This window comes from Sus scrofa, chromosome 6 (genome assembly GCF_054392235.1).
Source record: "Sus scrofa isolate SSC_HxYL_T2T_F1_AM1 chromosome 6, Sscrofa_HxYL_maternal_Yorkshire_Landrace_v2.0, whole genome shotgun sequence".
NCBI classification, from domain to species: Eukaryota; Metazoa; Chordata; class Mammalia; order Artiodactyla; family Suidae; genus Sus; species Sus scrofa.
The window spans coordinates 174,678,881-174,700,332 of record NC_139388.1 but is presented as its reverse complement, the minus strand read 5'-3'; the positions used below and the strand labels follow the sequence as shown (position 1 = coordinate 174,700,332).

Genomic DNA, 21,452 nt, shown 5'->3' with positions numbered 1-21,452 from the left:
AGGAGGGAAAGAAAGAAAAGAAATGTACTGGCCCAGATAACTAAAGAGTCCAGGGGATAGATGAGGCTTCATGCATAGCTAGTTCTGGGTGCTGCAGTGTGTCAGAGGTCTCTGTCTTGGTCTCAGACCTCCACTTGGGCAGGCTGGCTCTCGTGATGCCCCGGCACTTCCAAGCTTCCTTTCTCTTGTCCTGTTATCCCAGTGGAAGTGCGTACCAGCTTCCTAATGGTTCGTATCAGTCAGGTTCCAGAGTCAGGAAGACAGAAACGACACTATAGGTTTTTCTTTCCTTTTTTTCTTTTTGTGGCCGCACCTGCGACATATGGACGTTCCCAGGCTAGGGGTCAAATTGGAGCTGCAGCTGCCGGCCTACACCACAGCACCCTCACAGACACTGTGTCGGGTTCTTAACCCCTGAGCCACTAGGTTTTTCAGCACAGAGAATTTAGGAGTTTCCTGGTGGTCTGGTGGTTAAGAACTCAAGTGTTGTCACTGCTATGGCGCTGTGGCTCAGGTTTGATTTCCTGGCCCACAAACTTTTGCATGCCATGGGCACAGCCAAAAAAAAAAAAAAAAAAAAAAAAAAAAAAAGGGACAGAGAAGACCATAAAGAATTTACTGGAGGGAATGCGTCCCACCGATGTAAGTGGGATGAAAAAGAACAGACAGAACGGGATAAATGAGAGGAAACCACTGCAGGAAGCAGCTGCCACGTCGAATGCTGCAGCAGTAGAGGGAAGAGGTTGGGGCCAGCAGAACCCATGGCTTAAACCCCAAAGCGCTAGGGCTCAGAGGTCTGGAGATGGGGCACTGTCTGCTGGTCCTCGTACCTCCTGGGAGCCACAGTGAACCTTGTCTGGGAGCAACTGCAGCTACCAGGCCCCTGCTGATGAGGTTAGTAACAAAAGAAGGAAAATCCCCACTCGTCTCGCCTCCAGTCTTTCCCCGGGCCCCTTGCTGTCAGAGCCGGCTGACCGAGGCGACGTGGTTTGCAGTCCCAGCTCCAGTTTCACAGAGCAAAGGACAGAAGGCTGCCTCTGGAACTAAAAGACAACGGCTTCGTAACTGACACTGTCCACCCCTTTGGACACCCAGGGTCAATTCGGATCAATCCACACACATTTGAAGTTCCATCTAGCAACCGTAGCTTCTGCCTAATAAGCTGAAGCTAGCCTACATCGAATGAAGACACTCCAAGCCCCCTCCTGGAAGTGAGGAAGACGAGATGTCCCCTCGTCCAATAGATGTATCCGGCTCTGGGGGTTAGTCACCGAATCCGTATTTGGGTGAGGTTAATTACTCTAAGTCAGTCACGGTTGCACCTGTGACAAGAGGCTAGACTGTAAAGTTAGCAATCGCTTACGTCTTTAAATAAAATAATGAAGGAGTTCCCGTCATGGCGCAGCGGAAACGAATCCGACTAGGAACCATGAGGTTGCGGGTTCGATCCCTGGCCTTGCTCAGTGGGTTAAGGATTGGACTTTGCTGCAAGCTGCAGCGTAGATCGAAGATGTGACTCAGTTCTGGGGCTGCTGTGGCTGTGGTGTAGGTTGGCGGCAACAGCTCTGATTCGACCCCTTGCCTGGGAACCTCTATATAGGTGCGGCCCTCAAAAGACAAATAATAATAATAATAATGAAGGAAAAAGAGGAGAGAAAAATCACTTAATGTCACCCCCAAGCCCCCAGCAGACACCAAGCAGGGAAGAACATGAGCGTAGCTGTAGACCTTCTGGTAACCGGTCACAAGGCCATAGGTTTTTCTTTTTTTTTTTTTGGCCGCCTCGTGGCATATGGAATTTCCGGGCCAGGGATCGTATCTGAGCCACAGGAGCAATCTAAGCTGCGGCTGCGTCGGCACTGGATCCCTAACCCACTGTGCAGACCAGGGATTGACCCTGCTTCCCAGGGCTCCCAAGATGCCACTGACCCCAATGCGCCACAGTGGGAACTCCCACAATGCCACAGTTGATAGATAGATGGTAGCGATTCCCGGATAGATACATTCAATTGAGGAATGTTTTTCTTTGCATATTATACGTATGTCACTAATTGAGTGGCTACATATGTGTGTGTGTGTGTGTGTGTGTGTGTCCCTTCTCCCCACCGTCCTGTGTCCCTTTGCCCACAGATAGGACCTCAGCTAGTTGCAGTTTGCTGCGTGGTAGAGTGACTCCACTAATCGTTCCTGGAGCATCAGTGGTCCTGCCCGGTTCGGGTGTCGTGGCTTTTTGTTAACTTGTGTGCATGGAAAAGGGGACCCTTGAGGATCCCCCAGGTCCCAGACGTAGCCCTCCCTGCTCTTGGCTGTAGAGGCCTCCCAGTCAGGCAGCCACTACCTCTCCTCTTTCGTTGCCTGTGGTCTGAGGAGCACGAGAAGCCCAAACAGCCGAGTGGAGGTTTTAGCTTCAAAGGCGATGAAAACTGTGTGGCTTTCCTTCCCCTGAGAACTCAGGTCTCCACACCGGCAGAGGCCAGCGCTGCAGGGACGTGAAGCGAAATTTTCCTGAGTGGGTGCGGTAGCCTGAGTCATGACCAGCCAAAGACGCCAGGTCCGCATCTCTGGAATTTGGAAAATGTCACCTTAAAAGGAAAAAGGATTTTTGCAGACGTGATTAGGTGAATGACCTTGACATGGGGAGATTCTCCTGGGCGACCGGGGCCCTAAACCCCATTGCCAGTGTCCCTTTAAGAAACAGGCAGGAGGAGAGCTCACACACGGAAGAGGAGGAGGAACAGTGAAGACAGAAGCAGAGGTTGGAGTAATGGGGCCGAAGGAACGCCAACGGCCACCCAGCTGGAGGAGTCACGGCACAGGTTCCTCCCTAGAGTTTTAGGAGGAGTGCAGCCCTGCTGGTACCTCGATTTAGGCTCAGTGAGGCTGATGCGGAACTCCTGGCCTCCAGAACTCTAGGAGAATAAATTCTGTTCAGTCATCAAGTATGTAGCAATTTGTTGTGGCAACCACAGTGAACTAATACTGGCGGCTAGGGAGATGCCACGCCACCTACCTTCCTTTGATTCCTGGCGCCTTAAATGCCGGCTGTCAATGAGGATGCGGCGTTCCCATTGTGTCTCAGCGGAAATGAATCTGATTAGTATCCACGAGGACACGGGTTCGATCCCTGGCCTCACTCAGTGGGTTAAGGATCCAGCATTGCTGTGAGCTGTGGTGTAGATCACAGACGCGGCTCGGATCCTGTGTTGCTGTGACTGCGGCTTACGGCTCCCATTCGACCCCTAGCCTGGGAGCCTCCATATGTCGAGGGTGTGGCCCTTAAAAAAAAGCAAAAAAAAAAAAAAAAAAAATGAGGATGAACCACTGCCCCCTCTGTGCCAGAAAGGACCCAGTGGGAGCGACCTGGCACCAAGTGGCTCAGTGCTAGAGGGACTTTGCAGAGAGGCCAACCTACACTAAAGGGATGTGCCGTCATCTGATTACCCAGAGCTCCTTGGCCATGGATGCTCTTTGGTGAGATTTTTATTCGGAATAGAAATTAATCGCACTCTGTGCCCATTCCTTTTCTTTTTAGGGCCGTACCGGTGGCATACGGAAGTTCCCCGGCTAGGGGTCAAATCAGAGTTGCAGCTGCTGGCCTACGCCAGAGCCACAGCAACCCCATCAGTGACCTACACTGCAGCTTGCAGCAACGCTGGATCCTTAACCCACTGAGCAAGGCCAGGGATCGAACTCGCATCCTTCGAGGATGCGAGTTGGATTCTTAACCTGCGGAGCTGCAATGGGAACGTCTCTGTGCCCTTTTCTGAAGGTCCCTCTAAATACCTCTTCCCTGTCAGCTGTCCTCCCACTCTGTGCTTCCTGAGTCCCTGACCGCCCCGTCAAACCAGGAGCCACTGCCCAGAAGCCAGGGTAAGTCCATACTCCTCACCATTGCGCTCTCTCTCTCTCTCTCTCTTTTTGCTTTTTAGGACTGCACCCAAGGCATATGGAAGTTCCCAGGCTAGGGGTCCAACTGGAGCTACAGCTGCCGGCTGACACCACAGCCACAGCAACACAGGATCCGAGCCTCGTCTGTGACCTACCCCACAGCTCACGGCAACGCCGGGTCCTCAACCCACTGAGCGAGGCCAGGGATCAAACCTGCAACCTCATGCAGCCAGTCGGCTTCGTTAACCTCTGAGCCACAAAGGGAACGCCCTCCTTATCATTCTCAGTCCAGGCAAAGTGGGCAACCCAGTGTCCTGAAGGATGCCTTGGATTTTCCCAGGCATGGGGACAGGGATGGCGAGTGTTCCGGCTAGAAGCCATAGCATGGGTCAAGGTCCAGTGGCACCAGAAAGTGTGGTAGATGCATGGAGAAACAAGGGACCCCTGGCTGGGCCCAGAGAGCAAAGGAGCGACTGCTGTAAGATGGGGCTTTAGAAAGAGGCAGGAGTCAAGGTTTATGAGATCCATGAATCTTTCCAAAGAGGCAGGGCTTACCAGTGAGGACAATGGGGAGTCAGTCCAAGATTTAGGAGTTCCCTGGTGGTTCGGTGGGTTGGGGATCTGGTGAAGTCACTGCCGTAGCTCTGGTTGCTGCTATGGCAGGGCTTTGACCCCTGGCCTGGGAATTTCTGCATGCAGCCAGCACAGCTGGGGAAAAAAAATCTTGACCCGGGATCAAATCAGGGTAGACTTGCCCTTTGGAATATTTTCTTTGGAGGATGGAAGACGGATTTGAGGGAGCAAGCCTGGCCGCAGGGAGACCAGCTAGGAGATGCTGCAGTAACCTGAGCAGGAGATGCTGGTAACCTAGACCCGTCCCACGGCGTTTCACTAATTGAGCAAATGCGTGTGAAGCGCCTGCTGTATGTCAGAGCCTGGCTCAGCACAACGTACAGGAGGATCAGATGCAGGAGACCCAGTTATGGCCCTGAGGTCATCCAGCCCCTGGGGAAAACAGATGCACCATTATCCAAAGCACGCGCCACTCTTTAGCTGCTAAGTTTGTCTGACTCAGCAAGGAGGGTTTGCAGGTGGCTACGGGAGTCCCCAAACTGTCAACAAATATGGCCTTGATAGCAGGTATGATTTTAGCTTGGTGTGTCACTTATCTATTGCCACGTGACAGCTCACCCGACACCTTAGCAGCGTAAAACAACAGCGGTTTTACTTTGTCTTAATTCTGCGGGTCAGCAGTTTGGGCTGCTCTCAAATTCTGAGCGGTTCTGCTGCTCTCACCTGGAATCGCTGATGTGGTTGCACTCCTCCGGCCTCTTGGCTGGGACTGGTTCTGCTGAGGTGACCTCACCCACGTGTCGGGTTTGGTGCTGGCTGTCATGCATGGGCAGGATGGCCCGTCTCTGCTCTGTGGGGCTTTTCACCCTCCAGAAGGTTTGACTGGGCTTCTTCACACGGCAAGGGGGCCAGAGCAGACATGATGTGGCCTCTTGAGGCCCTGGCTCGGAAGCTGTACCGAGCAGCCTGGGGCTGCCATGCAGCAAGGGCTCAGCTCACCGGGATCTGGGGGGCTCGGCTTCTGTTATAGTTCTTACAGTCTTGCAAACCAAAGACAACCATGCAGCGTCTTTCCCAACATTAGCACTTGTCTCTCCTCTGCCGTCATCCCAGCCCCTGCACAAGGCCGGCCGCAGAGGGACTAAGAAATGCCGTTTGGCAGGAAAGGAAGGAAGCAGGGCCTCCTGGGAGTGGCCGTCCCCACATGAGCGAACCCCCTACCCCCGCTCCCCACTCCAGAGCCCTCCTGGTTCCTGTTATGTGTCCCCTCGGCCACAAGGCGTCAGTAAAGGCTTGGCTTGGTGTGGCAGCGCCAGTCTGGAGCCCAGCAGGAGGCTGGGCTTTGGGGGCCAAGGTAACTCACCATGAAGGCCCGTGAACTAGTGGGTCTGGGAGAGAGAGGGAGGGAGAAAAAGACGGTGGGGGGGGGGGAGAAGGAGAGCGCGCGCGAAGGGCAGAGGAAGCACAGAGCCGCATGGGGCGCCAGGACCTGCCTCAGAGAGCGAGGGGCTGTGATCTCCGCCCTTTGTGCGTTTGTTGTACAAGCGCTTGTTCCATCTACTTTGTGCCGAGCACTGTTTCAGGCGCCAAGGTCAAAGCGACGCTCTCAAACTCACAAAGTCCCTGCTCAAGCGGAGTAGACAGTAGATTACTGTCTAGACAGAAAATAAACAAAACCAAGACAATTTCAGAGTGATAAGTGCTTTGAAGAAAATTAAATGGAAATAGTACAGTGACAGCATTGGGGGGAGCACATTTTGGGGCGGGCAGGCAGGGAAGCTCAAGGTGGAAGCAAAAGCCTTCGGGAAAAGTCAGAGCTGCCAAGGCTCCCAGGAGCTGGGCTCGTGCAAAGATGTATTTTGCAGATGGGGAACCGAGGCCCAGCAAGCCAGGGCGGGGCTCAGAACGGAGCCCAAGTCTCTTGACCTCTATGCTTGTCCTTGGGGGGCGTTCCTCCTCTCAGGTCCTTAACCTGCTCACGTGTCATTTCTCGGGGAAAGAGCAGGTGGGGGGCGGGGGGAGTGCTCTCAGAATGTGAGGGTCAAACGGACCAGCGGAGAGAGACACTGTCGAAAGTGTCAAGTGCAGAAAACGCAAAACCACGTTATCATGGTAAAAATGTCCCACAGGTTCGATTTCCTCTGTGATACAGCCTCAGTGCTTTTTGAAAATACATTAGACAGCAAATTCTTTTCCACGTTTTGGTTGTGAGGCTTCCCCTTTGCCCCTTGGAGGGGGATGATCCTGGGAAAGTCATTTCCTCTCTCGGTAGGTCTCAGTTCGCCCATTTGCGAAATCCAAACCCAGCTTTCTCGACTGCAAAGCCACTGCTGCGACAGTCCTTTTAAGACCACACAGCCTCAGCCTGGGATGTATCCGGTCTGGATTCCTCCCTCAGGTCCTGACCCTGTCCCCACTGCCACCCCTGCCCTGAACCTGCCCACGAGACCAGCAGACGTGGCCACCCTCACTTAGAGACTCCCAGTGACCCCAGAGGTAGTTGGCCAGCCAGGAAGCAGGACCTGCTCAAGGTCACGCAGCCCATAAGCCAGAGCCAGGATTTAAACCCAAAGGTCCATTCAGTTTCCTCTGCTCAAGGCTCTCATTCAAGACGGTGAAACCCACCTCTCCCCCACCAACACCCGCCCCGCATCCCAAAGCTTTGTTTTTGGAAACGAAGGTTTATTTCCTTGGGGGAAAAAAAAAAAAGGTATGTCAATGCCCTGTGTTGGTTCAGGTGTTCGCACTTGGTATGGTGCTGCCACCTCCCGAGAAAAGGGGGTACTGCACCCCATCGCGAGCCGACACCGTCTGGGTCAAACCCAGAGATAACACCCAGAGAATAAGCCCCAGATGTGGGCAGCCTGACCCACGAAAACAGTAAGATTCGAGAGATGACTTAAGCCACAGTCCTTCACGATCCCTCTACCTCTTTCCCATCTCCCGCTGACCCCCTGCAGCCTGACGCTGGCCGCTCCACTCCCCTGAAGCTGCTCTGCCAAAGTCAGTTTTCACTTCCATGTTGATAAATCCAACAGCCTCTTCTCAGCCTTCACTTCACCTGGCTTTTCAGCAGCTTTAGGCGCTGATGACCACACCGCCTCCGGGAAACGTCACCCCGTCTCTCAGGACGTCTCTGCGCACATTCTCCTCCTTCTTCCCAGCTGCTCCTTCTCGGGCTCCATCCCTCCCTTCTCCTCCTTCTTCCCAGCTGCTCCTTCTCAGGCTCCATCCCTCCCTTCTCCCTTCTCGGTGTTCTCTCCCTGGCTCCTTTCTTCTGTGACTCTGCATCATGGTACCTATGGCAACCACGGATATGCCACTAACTCAAAATGGGCTTATTCTCAGCCCAGACCTCACTCCCGAGCTTGGCCCATTTACCTGGCCGGCCTCCACCTGGACATCGACCCAGGACGACCCCGTGTATCTGTCCTGATCTTATCCTACTCTCCCCAGCCTGCTCCTCCTCCTGGGTCCCACCTCGGGAAAGACCCACCCTGCCCTCCACCCACACTGCTGGGAATCATTTCTGGCTCCTTGCTTCTCTGTAGCCTCCACTTCGACAGGCCGTTATCAGGCCTGCAGGTCTTCCCCGACATCCACGCCCACTTCTTCCTCAGTGGGAGGACCTCCGAACTCTACTCAGACGCAAAGTAAATTCTACTCAAGTCATCCAAAATAAAGCCCACATGGCTGATGCTAACTTGTAAGTGAGCGTGGGTGACTCCCAGGATGTACCTTTTTTCTTCTCTCTTCTCCTTCTTCCTGGCTGGAATGTTGATGCTGTGGCTGGGGCAGCCTTTTTGGACCATGAGGCCTGACTCATGAGTGACAAAGCAGGAAGGCAGAGAAGCCTGGAGGTGGACACTATGAAGACCACGCCAGCCCAGGACCACCTCCCAGATTTGTTTCATTTAAGCATCTGTCATTCTCTCACTCAAAGCCACACACTTAACCCTAAATAAGGCAGGTATAGCCTTGGTCCGGCGAGAGTGCTTGCTCCCACCAGATGCTGTGGTCCACGCTTTTCACATCATATCTCCCCGAAGGCTTCTGGCTTCTGGCTTTACCATCTCTCCCTTTTGGCCCCCTTGCCCCCTCTTGTCCTAGAGCCCTTTTCTCTACCTGGATTGGTGTGACAACCTTCTCAGTATTCTCTGTTTTTCAAGTCCAGCCAAGATCTTTCCAAAGCACAAATCTTACTCTGTCCATAAAAATCCATGGCTCCCCGTCACCAACAGGATCAAGGTCAAGCTCCCCAGCCTGCCGCTCAAAGGTTATCCTTCTTCGACCTTGGCCTTCTTCCAGTATATCCCTTGCCCCTCTGAGCATTCAGCCTACGTGCTAACCCACCGGACTCGTTGCCAACCGACCCTATTCACTCGTGTCACTTGGCCATTGCCCGCACTGCCACCTCCCCTGGAATCTCTTTCATGTGCTTGTGTCCAAATTCTCCCCGTCCACTCTGCTGTATGAGCACCTAGCACCCTACAAACTTTGGTGAGTGTTTTCAGAGCAGCAACCTGAAAGTCCCATTATTATTATTATTGTTTTATATTTATCATTATTTTGCTTTTTTAGGGCCACACCTGCAGCATATGGAAGTTCCCAGGCTAGGATCCTAATCAGAGCTGTAGCTGTTGGCCGACACCACAGCTCACGGCAGCGCTGGATCCTTAACTCACTGAGTGGGGGCAGGGCTGGAACCCGCATCCTCGTGGATCCCAGGTGGGCTTGTTACCGCTGAACCACATGGGAACTTCCTGAAAGTCCCATTATTTTTCCCTTTTACAGATAAGAAAACAGACTCAAAGAAGGGAGGTGAGTTACTCGGGGCACCGTCACCACGGTGGTGACCTCATATCAACTCAGTTCCCTGTGTATAGACTCAGGCCTCCAACCTCTCCCTCCATCAAGTGCCCTGGGAGAGAGGACACGAGTTCTAATCCCAACGGAGCCACTCGCTGTGGAAAAGACTGCTGGCAGCCCATCTTCCGCGGTGACTGAGTCGGCGATGAGCCCATGGTGGCCAGCTGGGAGCCATACTTCCCAGCCTCCCTTGCAGCTCAGCGTGGCCACGAGAGCGAAGTCTTGCAAGAGAATCCGAGGGGGAGCGACGGGTGTTTCTGGGTCATCGGCTGTGCTCTCCCTCCTCGCGCCTCCTTCGGGAGAGTGGATGTGGAGGCGTCCGTGACTCAGCTGCTCCTCTACAGACAACGGCCCAAAGAGAGAGCCAGCTGCCTTCTTGGCTCGTGAGGTTGGGCTCGTGCGAGGCGGGACAACAAGAAGGAGGCAACCTGAGTCCGAGGGACTGGGGGGACTAGAAAGAAATATTTGCTACTTTTTAAGCTGCTTAAAAAATTTTCCCTTTGTTACAGAAGCCGAGCTAACACTATTTCTTACTATGGGCCATCCTAAGGACGTTAAATATTTCAACTCAACAGGCGTTGTTCCCGTCATGGCTCAGTGGTAAAGAACCCAGCTAGTATCCCTGAGGGTGCAGGTTTGATCCCTGGCCTCGCTCAGCGGGTTTAAGGATCCGGGGTTGCTGTGAGCCTCTGTGTAGGTCACAGACGGGGCTTGGATCTCTGTGGCTGTGGTATCGGCCAGCAGCTACAGCTCCGATTTGGCCCCTAGCCTGGGAACTTCCACGTGCCATGGGAGCGACCCTAAAAAGCAAAAAAAAAGGAAAAACAACAATGATAAAAAAAAAAAAAAACAGAAGAAGAGGAAAGAAAGAAAAAAATTACTGACATCAATTAAATTAAAAAATTAAAAAAAAATTTTTTTTTTTTGGACTTTTGTCTTTTCAGGGCCGCACCCTTGGCGTATAGAGGTTCCCAGGCTAGTGATCCAATCAGAGCTGCAGCGGCCGGCCTGCCCCACAGCCACAGCAACGCCAGAGCTGGGTCACATCTGTGACCTATACCACAGCTCACGGCAACGACAGAGCCTTAACCCACGGAGTGAGGCCAGGGATCGAACCTGCAACCTCATGGGTCCTAGTCGGATTTGGTTCTGCTGCACCACGACGGGAACTCCAAAAAATTAAAGCAATTTAACTCAGCAGATTCCTAGCTGTGCAGTAGTAGGCAAATCACTTCACCTCTTCGAGCCTCTGCTTCCTCGCCTCTGTCACCTGAATAATAATGTGTCAAGTTAGGTCACCGAGAGGGTGAGATATCATGGGTCACGGCTGGATGATGTAAGGAGCAGCTCGTGTGGTGAGGGCACTGGCTGCAGAGTGAAAGACACAGACTTGAAGAGGAGGCGGAGGAGAAGGAGGAGGAGGAGATGAGGCGTGTTCAGTGAAGGGAGTTACGGGAAGCGAGAACTTTTGGGGATTCCTTACACCAATGGTCCAGTTTGGTATCATTTCTTTTGAATCGCCTACAGGGGAACAAGCAAACTTACCCAAACTAAATCAAGGCACGGTGGTTCCCCGAAGAAAATTTGGGGAAACCTTTTCCCAGGAGAAGGGGGACCACGTCCTGAGAGCATCAACAGCCCAGGCCCACTTCTGCCTCGGGGTCTCCCTCTGCGGCGGCAGAGCCCCGTCCTTCTGCCCTTTGCGTGGGATGGGTTCGAAGGCGTTTCTCCCCATCCTGGCCTCTTTCTGGACATGGTTAAAGCTACTGCCGACTCAGGGCCTGTCGTGCTAGCGCTGCAAACAGCAGTCGCTCAGGGGACATTTGCCGTGTGCCAGGCGCGGTGCTGAACACACCAGCCTTCAGTCATTTCATCTGACCAGCCGCTGCGTAGGGACTGGTTCTATTTTCGACTAGAAAGAAGAACAAAAACAGAGGCTCAGAAAGTGGCTTTGCCAGATGTCATATATACATAGGGAGTTCCCATTGTGGCTCAGTGGGGTTAAGGACCCAACATAGCATCTGTGAGAATTCGGGTTCAATCCCTCACCTCGCTCAGCGGGTTAAGGATCTGGCGTTGCCGTGAGCTGCAGCGTAGGTTGCAGATGCAGCTTAGATCTGGTGTTGCTGTGGCTGTGACGTAGGCTGGTGGCTACAGCTCCAATTAGACCCCTCGCCTGGGAACCTCCATATGCTGCAGGGTGTGGCCCTAAAAAGCAGAACAAAAACAAAACTGTACATATTACTATGTGTATAGTTTGGGGCCAGAATTTAAACCCAGGTCTGCGGGATCCAAGGGCCTCTCTGGCCTTGCTGCTTAGTCTGTCGACCTTGCCCTCTGAGTGCAGAGCCAGGTAGAGGCACAACTCTGCAGGCATCTCTGAGGATCTCTGGGAGAGCCAGACCATTCCTGCCCCTAATTTAAACCCAGAAGCTCCTCTGGAGGGAAAAAAATGGAGTGAATTGATGGCATAAAAATTCATAAAACTTCCAAGAAGCAAAAGATACCATCCGCAAAGTCAAATCATCAGCAACCGATTTGGAGAGAATATTTGCAACATTTACAAAAGCCGAAGGCTTCCTAGTCATACTGCAGAATGAACTCCGATAGACCAACAGCAAGCAACTGCCCAGTAGAAACATGGGCAAGACTACGAAGGAGTAGTTCTTAGGAGAAGACAAAGAGACCATTCAGATCTTTACTGATAATCACTACGTATATATTTGCATTTGGAAAAAAGGTTAAAAATGAAGACACAGCTACTGTCCATTGTGGTCGAGGGTGGGAGCCTGCAGGCCTGCTCCCTGAGCCGAGGCTCCCTGAGCGGAGGCTCGCAGAGCCGGCAAGAAGGGGAGCGGAATCAGTCACATGGGGAACTGCCCAAGATTTTATTTGCTCATCTCTGCGGATCCCTTCTGATCTTCCCCCTTGAGGGACCCGTGCTACAGAGACGTTCCCGTAAGTGTCCAGGGTAAATGCACAAGGAGGATCCCTGTCGAGATACATCTGTGACAGTGAACATCTGGAAACAAGCTAAACCTCCATCAGTAGGGACTGGGTAAATGGCTTACGCACAGTGCAGTCATGAAAAAGAATTACTGGAGCTCCTGGGCGGCCCAGCAGGTTAAAGATCCGGCATCGTCACTGCTGTGGCAGGGGTTCCATCCCTGGCCTGGGGAACGTCTGCATGTCATGGGCATGGCCAAAATAATCAAGTTAAGCGTACATTAAAAAAATAGGCGTTCCGGGAGTTCCCATTGTGGCTCAGTGGTTAACGAGTCTGACTGGGAACCATGAGGTTGCAGCTTTGATCCCTGGCCTCGCTCAGTGGGTTAAGGATCCGGCGTTGCCTGAGCCATGGTGTAGGTTGCAGACAAGGCTTGTATCCCGCGTTGCTGTGGCTCTGGTGTAGGCCGGTGGTGATGGCTCTGATTGGACCCCTAGCCTGGGAACCTCCATATGCCACGGGAGCAGCCCTAGAAAAGGCAGAAAGACAAAAAAAAAAAAAAAAAGGATTTCCCACAGTGGTTCAGCAGTCATGAACTCTACTAGGACCCGTGAGGATACTATCCATGCAGATAGTTCCATCCCTGGCCTCGCTCCGTGGGTTCAGGATCCGGCGTTGCCGTGAGCTGTGGTGTAGGTCACAGACGTGGCTCGGATCTTGAGTTGATGTGGCTGTGGTGTAGACTGGCAGCTGTAGCTCCGATTCGACCCCTAGTCTGGGAACTTCCATATGTGACAAGTGAGGCTCTAAAAAGACCAAAAAATAAATAAAAACTAAAAGTAAAAAGAACTTAGCAATGTGGCCATTTTCCAAAATATGTTAAGTGAACAAAAATCCAATGATATAAAATAGCATAATTCCGGAGTTCCCGTCGTGGCGCAGTGGTTAACGAATCCGACTAGGAACCATGAGGTTGCGGGTTCAGTCCCTGCCCTTGCTCAGTGGGTTAACGATCCGGCGCTGCCGTGAGCTGTGGTGTAGGTTGCAGACGCGGCTCGGATCCCGTGTTGCTGTGGCTCTGGCGTAGGCCGGTGGCTACAGCTGCAATTGGACCCCTAGCCTGGGAACCTCCATATGCCACGGGAGCGGCCCAAGAAATAGCAAAAAGACCAAAAAAAAAAAAAAATAGTATAATTCCATTTCTGTGGAAAGAGATGGATACTAAGTGTATAAGGTAACATAATGTACACAGTATATGCGTGGATGTGGGCAGACTTGGAGTCTTTTTTTTTTTTTTTTTTTTTTCATTTTTTGGCCCTCACAGGATGGGGAGTTCCCAGTCAGGGATCAGATCCAAGCCACAGTCACAACCTAAGATGCAACTTCGGCAACACCAGATCCTTAACCCACTGTGCTGGGCCAGGGATCAAACCTGCAACCCAGCAGTCCCCAAATGCCACTAATCTTGTTTCCCCACAGGGGCCTCCAGAACCTGGAGTCTTTGTCTTTCCACTTTACGTTTCCTAAATCATTTAAAAGTATTCTGCTTTAAAAAACAAACAATAATTGGCTCAGATTCTCAGATTCTGAGGCCGGCCTAGGCTGCGGGGCCCGGGGGAGTCCTGCGGCCTGGATATGGCAGAGCCCCCACCTGGAGCTGCTCACCAGCAAGAGGCAAAGGAGTGAGTCCTCTGGAGATCGCCCTCTAGCAAGCCGAGCAGGATTCCTTGCCGCATCCAGCCACACTCCTGGTCCCTGGGGGGGTATCTGGACTTCTCACTTATTGGGGTCCAACATCCTCGCGCCCAGCAAACACGAGGATCTTCCCAAGAGCCTCGCCTGGTTTACCATGTGTCTGTTCGGCTGTGACCCTGGCTGTGTGTGGTTGAGTCGGTTGCTTGACCTCTCTGAGCCTCGGCTGCCTAGAATGAGGCCAGCAGAAGAAAGTGAGGCCAATAACTTTGCCCACCTTCCAGAGTTATGAGGACTGAAGGAGAGCGTGCCCATCAAGCCTGCCACCCCACCACATGCTAGGGAAGCAGCTGTGTCCTGGCCCTTCCCGCTGCCTCCCAGCACCTGTGAGGTAAGAGGGGCGGGGGATGGACTCCTCATCCCACGGAGCTTGGAGAGCTCCGGTGACATGACCGTGGTCGCAGGTTCACGGCTGAGCTGGGACGAGAGGTCAGAGGTCCCAACGCCAGCTCGGATGCCAGCCTTGGGCACCTGAGAGTCTAGGCTTTTCTCCTCTCCTGCTCAGTGATGAAAAGGCCTTTCCCAGCTGGAAAGGGTCCTGGGAGGGCATTCCTGGCAGAGGGAACAGCTTGGGCCAAGGTAAGGGGGCATCAGGAGCCTGCGGGGCAGGAGCAGACGGTGGGGAGGGACCTGGAGGCTGGCTGGGACTCGGCTCTCTCCTCGTCCCTGTGGCCGTGTCCCGAGAGCAGCTCCAGTCTGAGCCACGGCTGGGGGCAGGCAGGTCACATCACCTTAGTTCTTTCTCACAAGGAGCCTGCGGGGCCTCCACCTGACAGATGAGGAGATGGAGCTGAGAGTAGCTGCCTTTATTTCCTCCCTCTGCCAGGCCACACTTGGGCCTTGGGACATTTCCTGGATGTCCCCTCCCCAGGTTGACCCCCACCTTATCCTTTTAGCACCACCAGCTCCCAGGGGTTCCCAGAACCCTGGCGTGTGTCCCTGCCTTGCACACTGCAGGCTGGCCGGGATCTCAAGTCCCAGAGGGTGAGCAGGTTGCCTCTCTCCAGACCGCTCTGGAGTGGAGGTCATGGCCATTCACCCCCAGCTCCCCCGAGCCAGGCAGCACTGCACTGTTTGCAATGCACTCGCAGAAGCCCAGTCTCCTTTGAATCCTTGAACACACGCCCGGAGGGTGGGATTACTCTCCCGTCTTACGGAAGTAGAAACTGAGGCCGAAAGAGGCTCAGAGACGTCTACTGCATCCCACGGGCATAAAGGAGCAGCGCCAGGGCTGGGACCCCGCTCCGACTTCATTCAAGCTCAGGTCCTTGGCCAGATTCCTCCTGGGCAGGAGCGCGGCGGGGGCGGGGGGGGCTGGATAGGCAGGAGCAGGCACGTCCATCCTCTCCCTGGCCCGGGTGTGACTTCGAGGCGGAACTCACTCTCTGAGCCGGCTTTCTGATGTCTGGGACGGAAATACAACCACCTAGTGGTGCCATGTGCAGGCTCAAAGGAGAGGCTCGAAGAGAAAGAGCACCCACTGGGTGCTGTTAGGGCCCATCACGCCTGCATGTACTAGGCACTCAGCAAGTCTGACAGCCCCACAGTCAGCAGGAACCCTGAGCCAGCACTTCTAGCCGCGGGTGGTGTAGAGAGTCAGGCAAGGATGGATTAAGGAATTCAAGAGGATTACATGGTAATCAGCTCGACCACCTAAGCTCCCTGGGAAAAGACCAGGAGCAGACTGTTCATTTAATTCACTCAGCAAATGACTGTTGAACATTTAGCTGAGCTGAGTGATGGGCGAGGGCGATGGTGCTGATGGTGGCAGCTCAATATTGAGAACCCACCTCGTACCCGGCACTTCTGCAGTCTCGTCACATCGGCCCTGCTAGTCCTTAAAAAGAATTTTCCCCTCTAATGGGGAAGGGGCTCGTCAGGTCTGGGACCAGGGAGAGGCAAACAAGACACCCGGCAACACCTTTAACGAGGCGTTCCTTTTTTTTTTTTTTTTTTTTTTTTGTCTTTTTAGTGTCACACAAGAGGCATATGGAGGTTCCCAGGCTAGGGGTCGAACTGGACCAGTAGCCACCGGCCTACACTACAGCTCATGGCAATGCTGGATCCTTAACCCATGGAGCAAGGCCAGGGATCCAACCTTTGTCCTCATGGATGCTCGTCAGGTTCGTTTCCACCGAGCCACCACAGGAACCCCGAAGGAGGCGCGTTCTTAGGACACTCGCCTCACCCTAGTTCCAGGGCTTATGGTGGACACTGGGAGTGTGTCCAGGTCCTGCTCCCATCAGATAGTTCCCCGGGCCTCCGGGAGGGCCGTGGGCAGACAGTCTGCCCTGGCAGCTCCCCCAGCGACGGCTCAGCAGGCGAGTGGTGCCCCGCCCACGGTCACACCACTTCCCCAGGCAGCCACGTCCGCTGACGGATGGGCCAGGAGTGAAAAGGAGCACGAAGGCCCAACATGGGGTGGGAGACTCTTCTAGCCTCAGACCTCCCCGCACACTGGCCAAGGTTCTTACTGAGCCTGCCTTGCAGCTTCCTCTGCTCACTCCTCGGACCCTCCCCTCCACGGGTGCTGACTAGGGGCTCCCTAGTAAAATTCTTGCAAGCTGGGGAGCGCCTGTGGTGGCTCAGAGGTAACTTGACCAGTATCCACGAGGATGCGGGTTCGATCCCTGGCCTCGCTCAGTGGGTTAAAGGATCCAGCGTCGCTGTGGCTGTGGTGTAGGCCAGCAGCTGCAGCTCCAATGAGACCCCTAGCCTGGGAACTTCCATATGGCATGGGTGCAGCCTCAAAATGACAAAAAAAAAAAAAAAAAAAAAAAAAATCTTGCAAGCTACCTACAATCTCAGAGTTGGCTACGGGGGATCCCAGTAGGGTTAGACTCCCCCCCCCCGACCCCCGCTTCCTAACTGGATTAGAACACAGCATCTCTAAAGACTCTAATACAAAGGGGAGTTCCTTGGTGGCCTAGTGGCTAAGGACCCAGCGTAGCCACTGCTGTATACATACAGCCCCAGAAATCCAGGGTTCAGGGATGATAAACTACGAGCTACACTGTTCTAAACACCTTGTGGGAATTAACTACCATCGTCTCCACTGCAGCTCCAGGAAAGAGGTACAATTAGCATCTCCATGCTGTAGATGAGTTGGAGGGAAGTCATAATTTTCTTGGGAAAAACTCCTTGGTAATGAAATCCAGCTGACGAAAAGATGATTCAAAATAACAAACTTCAGCCTGAGGAAACCTCCATATGAAAAGAAAAACCAAACAACAAAAACAAAAAAGAAGATGAAATAATGTCTTGCCTGTGTCATGACTCAGTTCCCAACCCTGAGAGAGCCTGACTCCCAACCCCAAAGACCCAGCCCGGGTAAGAGAATGAAATCCTCAGGACGGGAAATGGGGAGTGGGTTACCTGAGGGGGCAGCCCCTGGAAGAGGAACCACGGGAAGCTGGTTGGATCCCTGCAGGACAGTCAAGACTCAGAAGGTAAGGTGACTTAGCTTGAGGTCCCAGCAGCTCGTGGGAACTGCATCTAGAAATGGCCCCTGAGGCTATCAGAGCACAAGGCAGGGAGGACACAGCCATCCTCCCCTCAGCGGGGAGGGCCAGAATTCCGCAGAGCGTCGGGAATGTGAGGGCTCAAGGTGTGTGCCGCCCCAGCCTTTTCCTCTCTGCCCATAGGTCTGCTGTCCAATTGCTCAGCTGCCCCTCTGGGAGGGATGGAGAGTGGGAAGTAGCCCAGGAGCTCGGGCTCCCTCTTCTACCCTTTCTTTCTTTTTCTCCTTGTTTTAAGGGCTGCACCTGCGGCATATGGAAGTTCCCAGGCTATGGATTGAATCGGAGCTGTAGCTGCAGCACGCAGCTCATGGCAATGCCAGATCCTTGACCCAGTGAGCGAGGCCAGGGATGGAACCCTGGATTTTCACCGTAACCCCTTTCATACGGAGAGCACCTCAGGACAAACCTACCGCTTTCATCCCATCCCCGGGTCTGTTCTCCTGTTACTATGAGGCTTACTGCCTTGTGAAATAGTAGGGCAGGTCATTAGCTCTATTTTACTGGTGGAGAAACTGAAGCCAGACAAAGGTCAGGCCCACCTGTGCCAACCCAGCCCTTTGGTTTTTATCTCTGGCCTGGGATCTTGGGCAAAGTGAAGCAAACCCTGGCTGCTCTGAGCCCAGCACTCAGGCCAGTCCTTCCCAGAAGCGTCTCTGCCCTTTTTCCTCATCCCATCCCAGAATATGCTCCTTATCTTCGGGGAGATCTTCATTCATTCTCCAGACACGGCTGTGGCCCTCTGCTGGCGTGGTGGCTGCACAGCTGGAGCTGACAGTGAGCCCGGGTGAGCTCACAGGCTGGAGGGAAAGTCAGGTCAACAAGCTTGGCACGGAGGTGAAGCCAAGCTTCGCCAGCCGCAGGGCACAGGTCACAGCTCTGTGCTCCTCTCCACCGAGTCTCTGGAATTCACTCTCCTCTCCAGCCCCCCTGCCCTGTCCTAGCCCGGTCCTCCGCCTCTCCTCCCTGCCTTCCAGCCCTCTCTTCCTGCCTTTCTCCCGCACCTCAGAAGCACTTAGGGATCTTTCCAGAGAGAGGCAACAGCAGAGGGTGGGCAGGAGCATACGCTGCTGCTCCGGACTGAGGCCAGACTCTGCCAGGTCTGGACCAGAGTCCAGATGCCTCACCTGCAGAACGAGGACCGTGCCTACCTCTCAGTCCCCGGAAAACCAAGAGACCTTTGTTGTCCCTGTGAGAGGCCCCATGCTTTACCGCCCAGGCCCCGGCCTGGCAGCCTCCCTGCCTTGAGCCGGCTCTCTGCTTGCACACCTTCTTTTCCAAGTCCTACCGAGACTCATCCTTGAAGGCCCTGCTCACCCGATCAAATGTCCCCACCTCCCCAAGCCTGAACTGGCCGGACCCCCAGCCAGCTGAAGATGCTTCCTCTTCTGGGTTTGCCCGCTAGGCATCCTGCCTGTTTTCTAGTCCGCATCCCTCTCTTCCTTGTCCCAAGACGAGTGGGTTTCCAGGCCTGTCGTCCCCTCCTCCCACCTGGACTGTGACTCCTCGAGGGATGACTATTACTGTGAAATCACCACCACTATTATTTACGGAGGCCCCGCGTGCCTGGCACTGCGCTAAACGCCGCCCATGGCGTGCGACCCTCACGGCCACCTAAGACGCGGATCCACTGTCCCTCCGAGGAAATGGCCTCAGAAACCTGAATGGATGGCGCCCAGAACAAGGGGGAGAGCCCGGGTTCAAAGCCAGGGCTGTCCAAGCCTTCCGGTATACCCAGCTCCCGGCCGGCCTGCCTGCAGAGCCAACAGGGAGGGCCGCACCCCCAAGCTCCCTCCACCCCTCCCAGGAGCCCCCGCCTTCACCCTTGGGTTACGGGGTGGCGGCAGCCTCTGCCTTCCAGATTATGACAGGACGATTGCACCACGCACAGGCATTTTCAAAAGCAACCGTCAGTTTCCTCTCCTGGCCACTGCCGGGGGATGTGGCCTCCACCCCACCCAGGGTCTCCAACAGCCTCAGGACTCTAGGAGCCAAATATAGCCTAGGGCTGGAGTGATAAGGAAATGAACACGCCAGACTGGAAAGTGACCCAGTTTTATTTGGTGTTGGAGGCCACTCTGCAGGGGTGAGGGCTGCACAACCTGCCCCTCCCCAGAGCGGGAGGCCCAACGAACGACCTCAGGACCCAGGCCGCCAGGGCGGGGCCAGGCGGGTGGGCGGCTCCCGGGACCCAGTGAACACCGTGGGCTGCGCGAGGAGAGGGGGAATCAGGCAGAGGCCTGGAATGGCTCAGATTGGGGAGCTGGGTTGGAGGATCCGAGAGGAGAGCATACAGAATCCAAGAGCTGGGAGGCTGCAAGGGGCGTCCAGACCCCTTCGCTTTAGCCCTGTGGCTCCGGGTCAGAGAGATGAACCCAAACTGTCATCCTGCAGCAAGCAGGGCCTGCAGTGAGGCCCGGCGTCCCGGCCCGGCGTCGGCTCGGTGCGCGAACCGCTGCCTCACCCTCACGGAAGGTGCGTGCCGGGGCCCCGGCGCTGGGTGCCGAGTCCGGCGGGGCCGGCCCCCTTCTCTCGGCCACGCCGGGCAGGCGTCGCTTAGCAGCTCACCGAGCCAGCGGGCGGCGCCGAACCCAAGTCCGAGAAGCAGTCGAACTCGCTCTGGCCCAGGAAGAGCTCGGGCAGCTCGCGCACGCGGTGCAGCCCGAGCTCCAGCTCCAGCGACGTCAGCGCCTCCTCGTCGATGAGTTCGGCGTCCATGCAGCCCAGAGCGTGCGCGGGTGGCGGCGGTGGCGGAGCTGGGGCTCCGGGCGCCGGCTGTGGGCCCGGGGGGCCTCCCGGGGCGCCGGGGGGCGCGGTCGCGCGACTTGGGTACAGCGTCGCCACGGGCTGCAGGTGCGCGCCGCTGGCGGCCGGCGGCGGCGGCACAGCCGGAAAGGACTGGAAGGTTGGCGGCGGCGGCCCGAAGGCCCCGTACGTCAGAGCCCCGGGTGGGGGCGGCGGCGGCGGGCCCAGCGGAGTCCCCCGCGGCCGCAACCCGCTGTCCAGGCCGGGGCCCGAGTACGGCTGCAGCGTCCGGAGCACGTGAGGGCCTTGGGCCGGCGCGGGAGGCGGTGGCCTGGGCACCAGGCGGTAGCCCTCGGCGAGCAGCAGGTGGTCTGCCATGACGGCCGGCCGGCTGCTGGCGGCTGCGGACCAGGGGTCAGCGCGGGCGTCCCCCGGCCCGGACCAGCGGTTCCTCTGCGGCGAGGGATCCGGGCGCCGTGCCCTCTCTGCACCCTAGCTGGGCAAAGGAAATCCAAACCCGACCTGTGCTTCTGCGCAGTCCAGGACGCACGAACTCAGAGCTCCCGTGCGCCCCAGCTCAAGGCGAGAACGACCCTGCTCAGCCACCAGGTCCGGCAGCGAGAGCTCAGCGACGCGCCCGCGACCTCCGCGCAGCCTTATACCCAGAGGCGGGGCTGCCCCGCCCCCGAGCGCTCATTGGCTGGGTGAGACGATGGGCGGGCCCGCCGCGCCGCGCCTCCTGGAGGTCTCGGCCGGGTTCCTGTCCCAGCTCCGCCCTTTGGACCTTAGGCCCGCCCCCTGGGGCTTTGAGGTCTGTCCCGAAGCCTGGTGTTTGGCACTTTGCAAAAGGCTTGGTCTGGCTGCCCTAGGCTCAGTCTCAGGGCTAGATGGGGCCAAACTTGAACAGACCAGAAGATGGAGTGCGAGGGGTAGAGGAGTTACTAGGCCCCCTGAACTGCAGGATCACAAGCCCAACCTCTCAACCCTCTCAATTTTCCAGATGAAGAAAGCTGGAGAGGCAGAAGGCGTTTCCTGGGAATACAAAGTAAAGCCTGGACAGAAGGGAGACTCGAACCCAGGCCTTTTGATTGCCGCCTCTACACAGGGCAAGGACACCTTTGCGGCGCAGAGTTCCCCGGACAGTCGGCTGCCCGACTCCA

General features: G+C 55.3%; 1 protein-coding gene across 1 annotated transcript; it reads right to left on the bottom strand.

The window, feature by feature from the left end:
* Positions 1–19,586: 19,586 nt before the first annotated feature.
* On the bottom strand, positions 19,587–20,922 carry CITED4 (Cbp/p300 interacting transactivator with ED-rich tail 4). Its single transcript, XM_003128106.5, has one exon. The coding sequence runs from the start codon at positions 20,668–20,670 to the stop codon at positions 20,104–20,106; it is 567 nt and encodes a 188-aa protein (XP_003128154.3). The 5' UTR covers positions 20,671–20,922; the 3' UTR covers positions 19,587–20,103.
* Positions 20,923–21,452: the final 530 nt, after the last annotated feature.

Excerpts from the sequence above, each read along its gene's own strand:
- CITED4 (XM_003128106.5), bottom strand. The coding sequence starts at position 20,670 with ATGGCAGACCACCTGCTGCTCGCCGAGGGCTACCGCCTGGTGCCCAGG.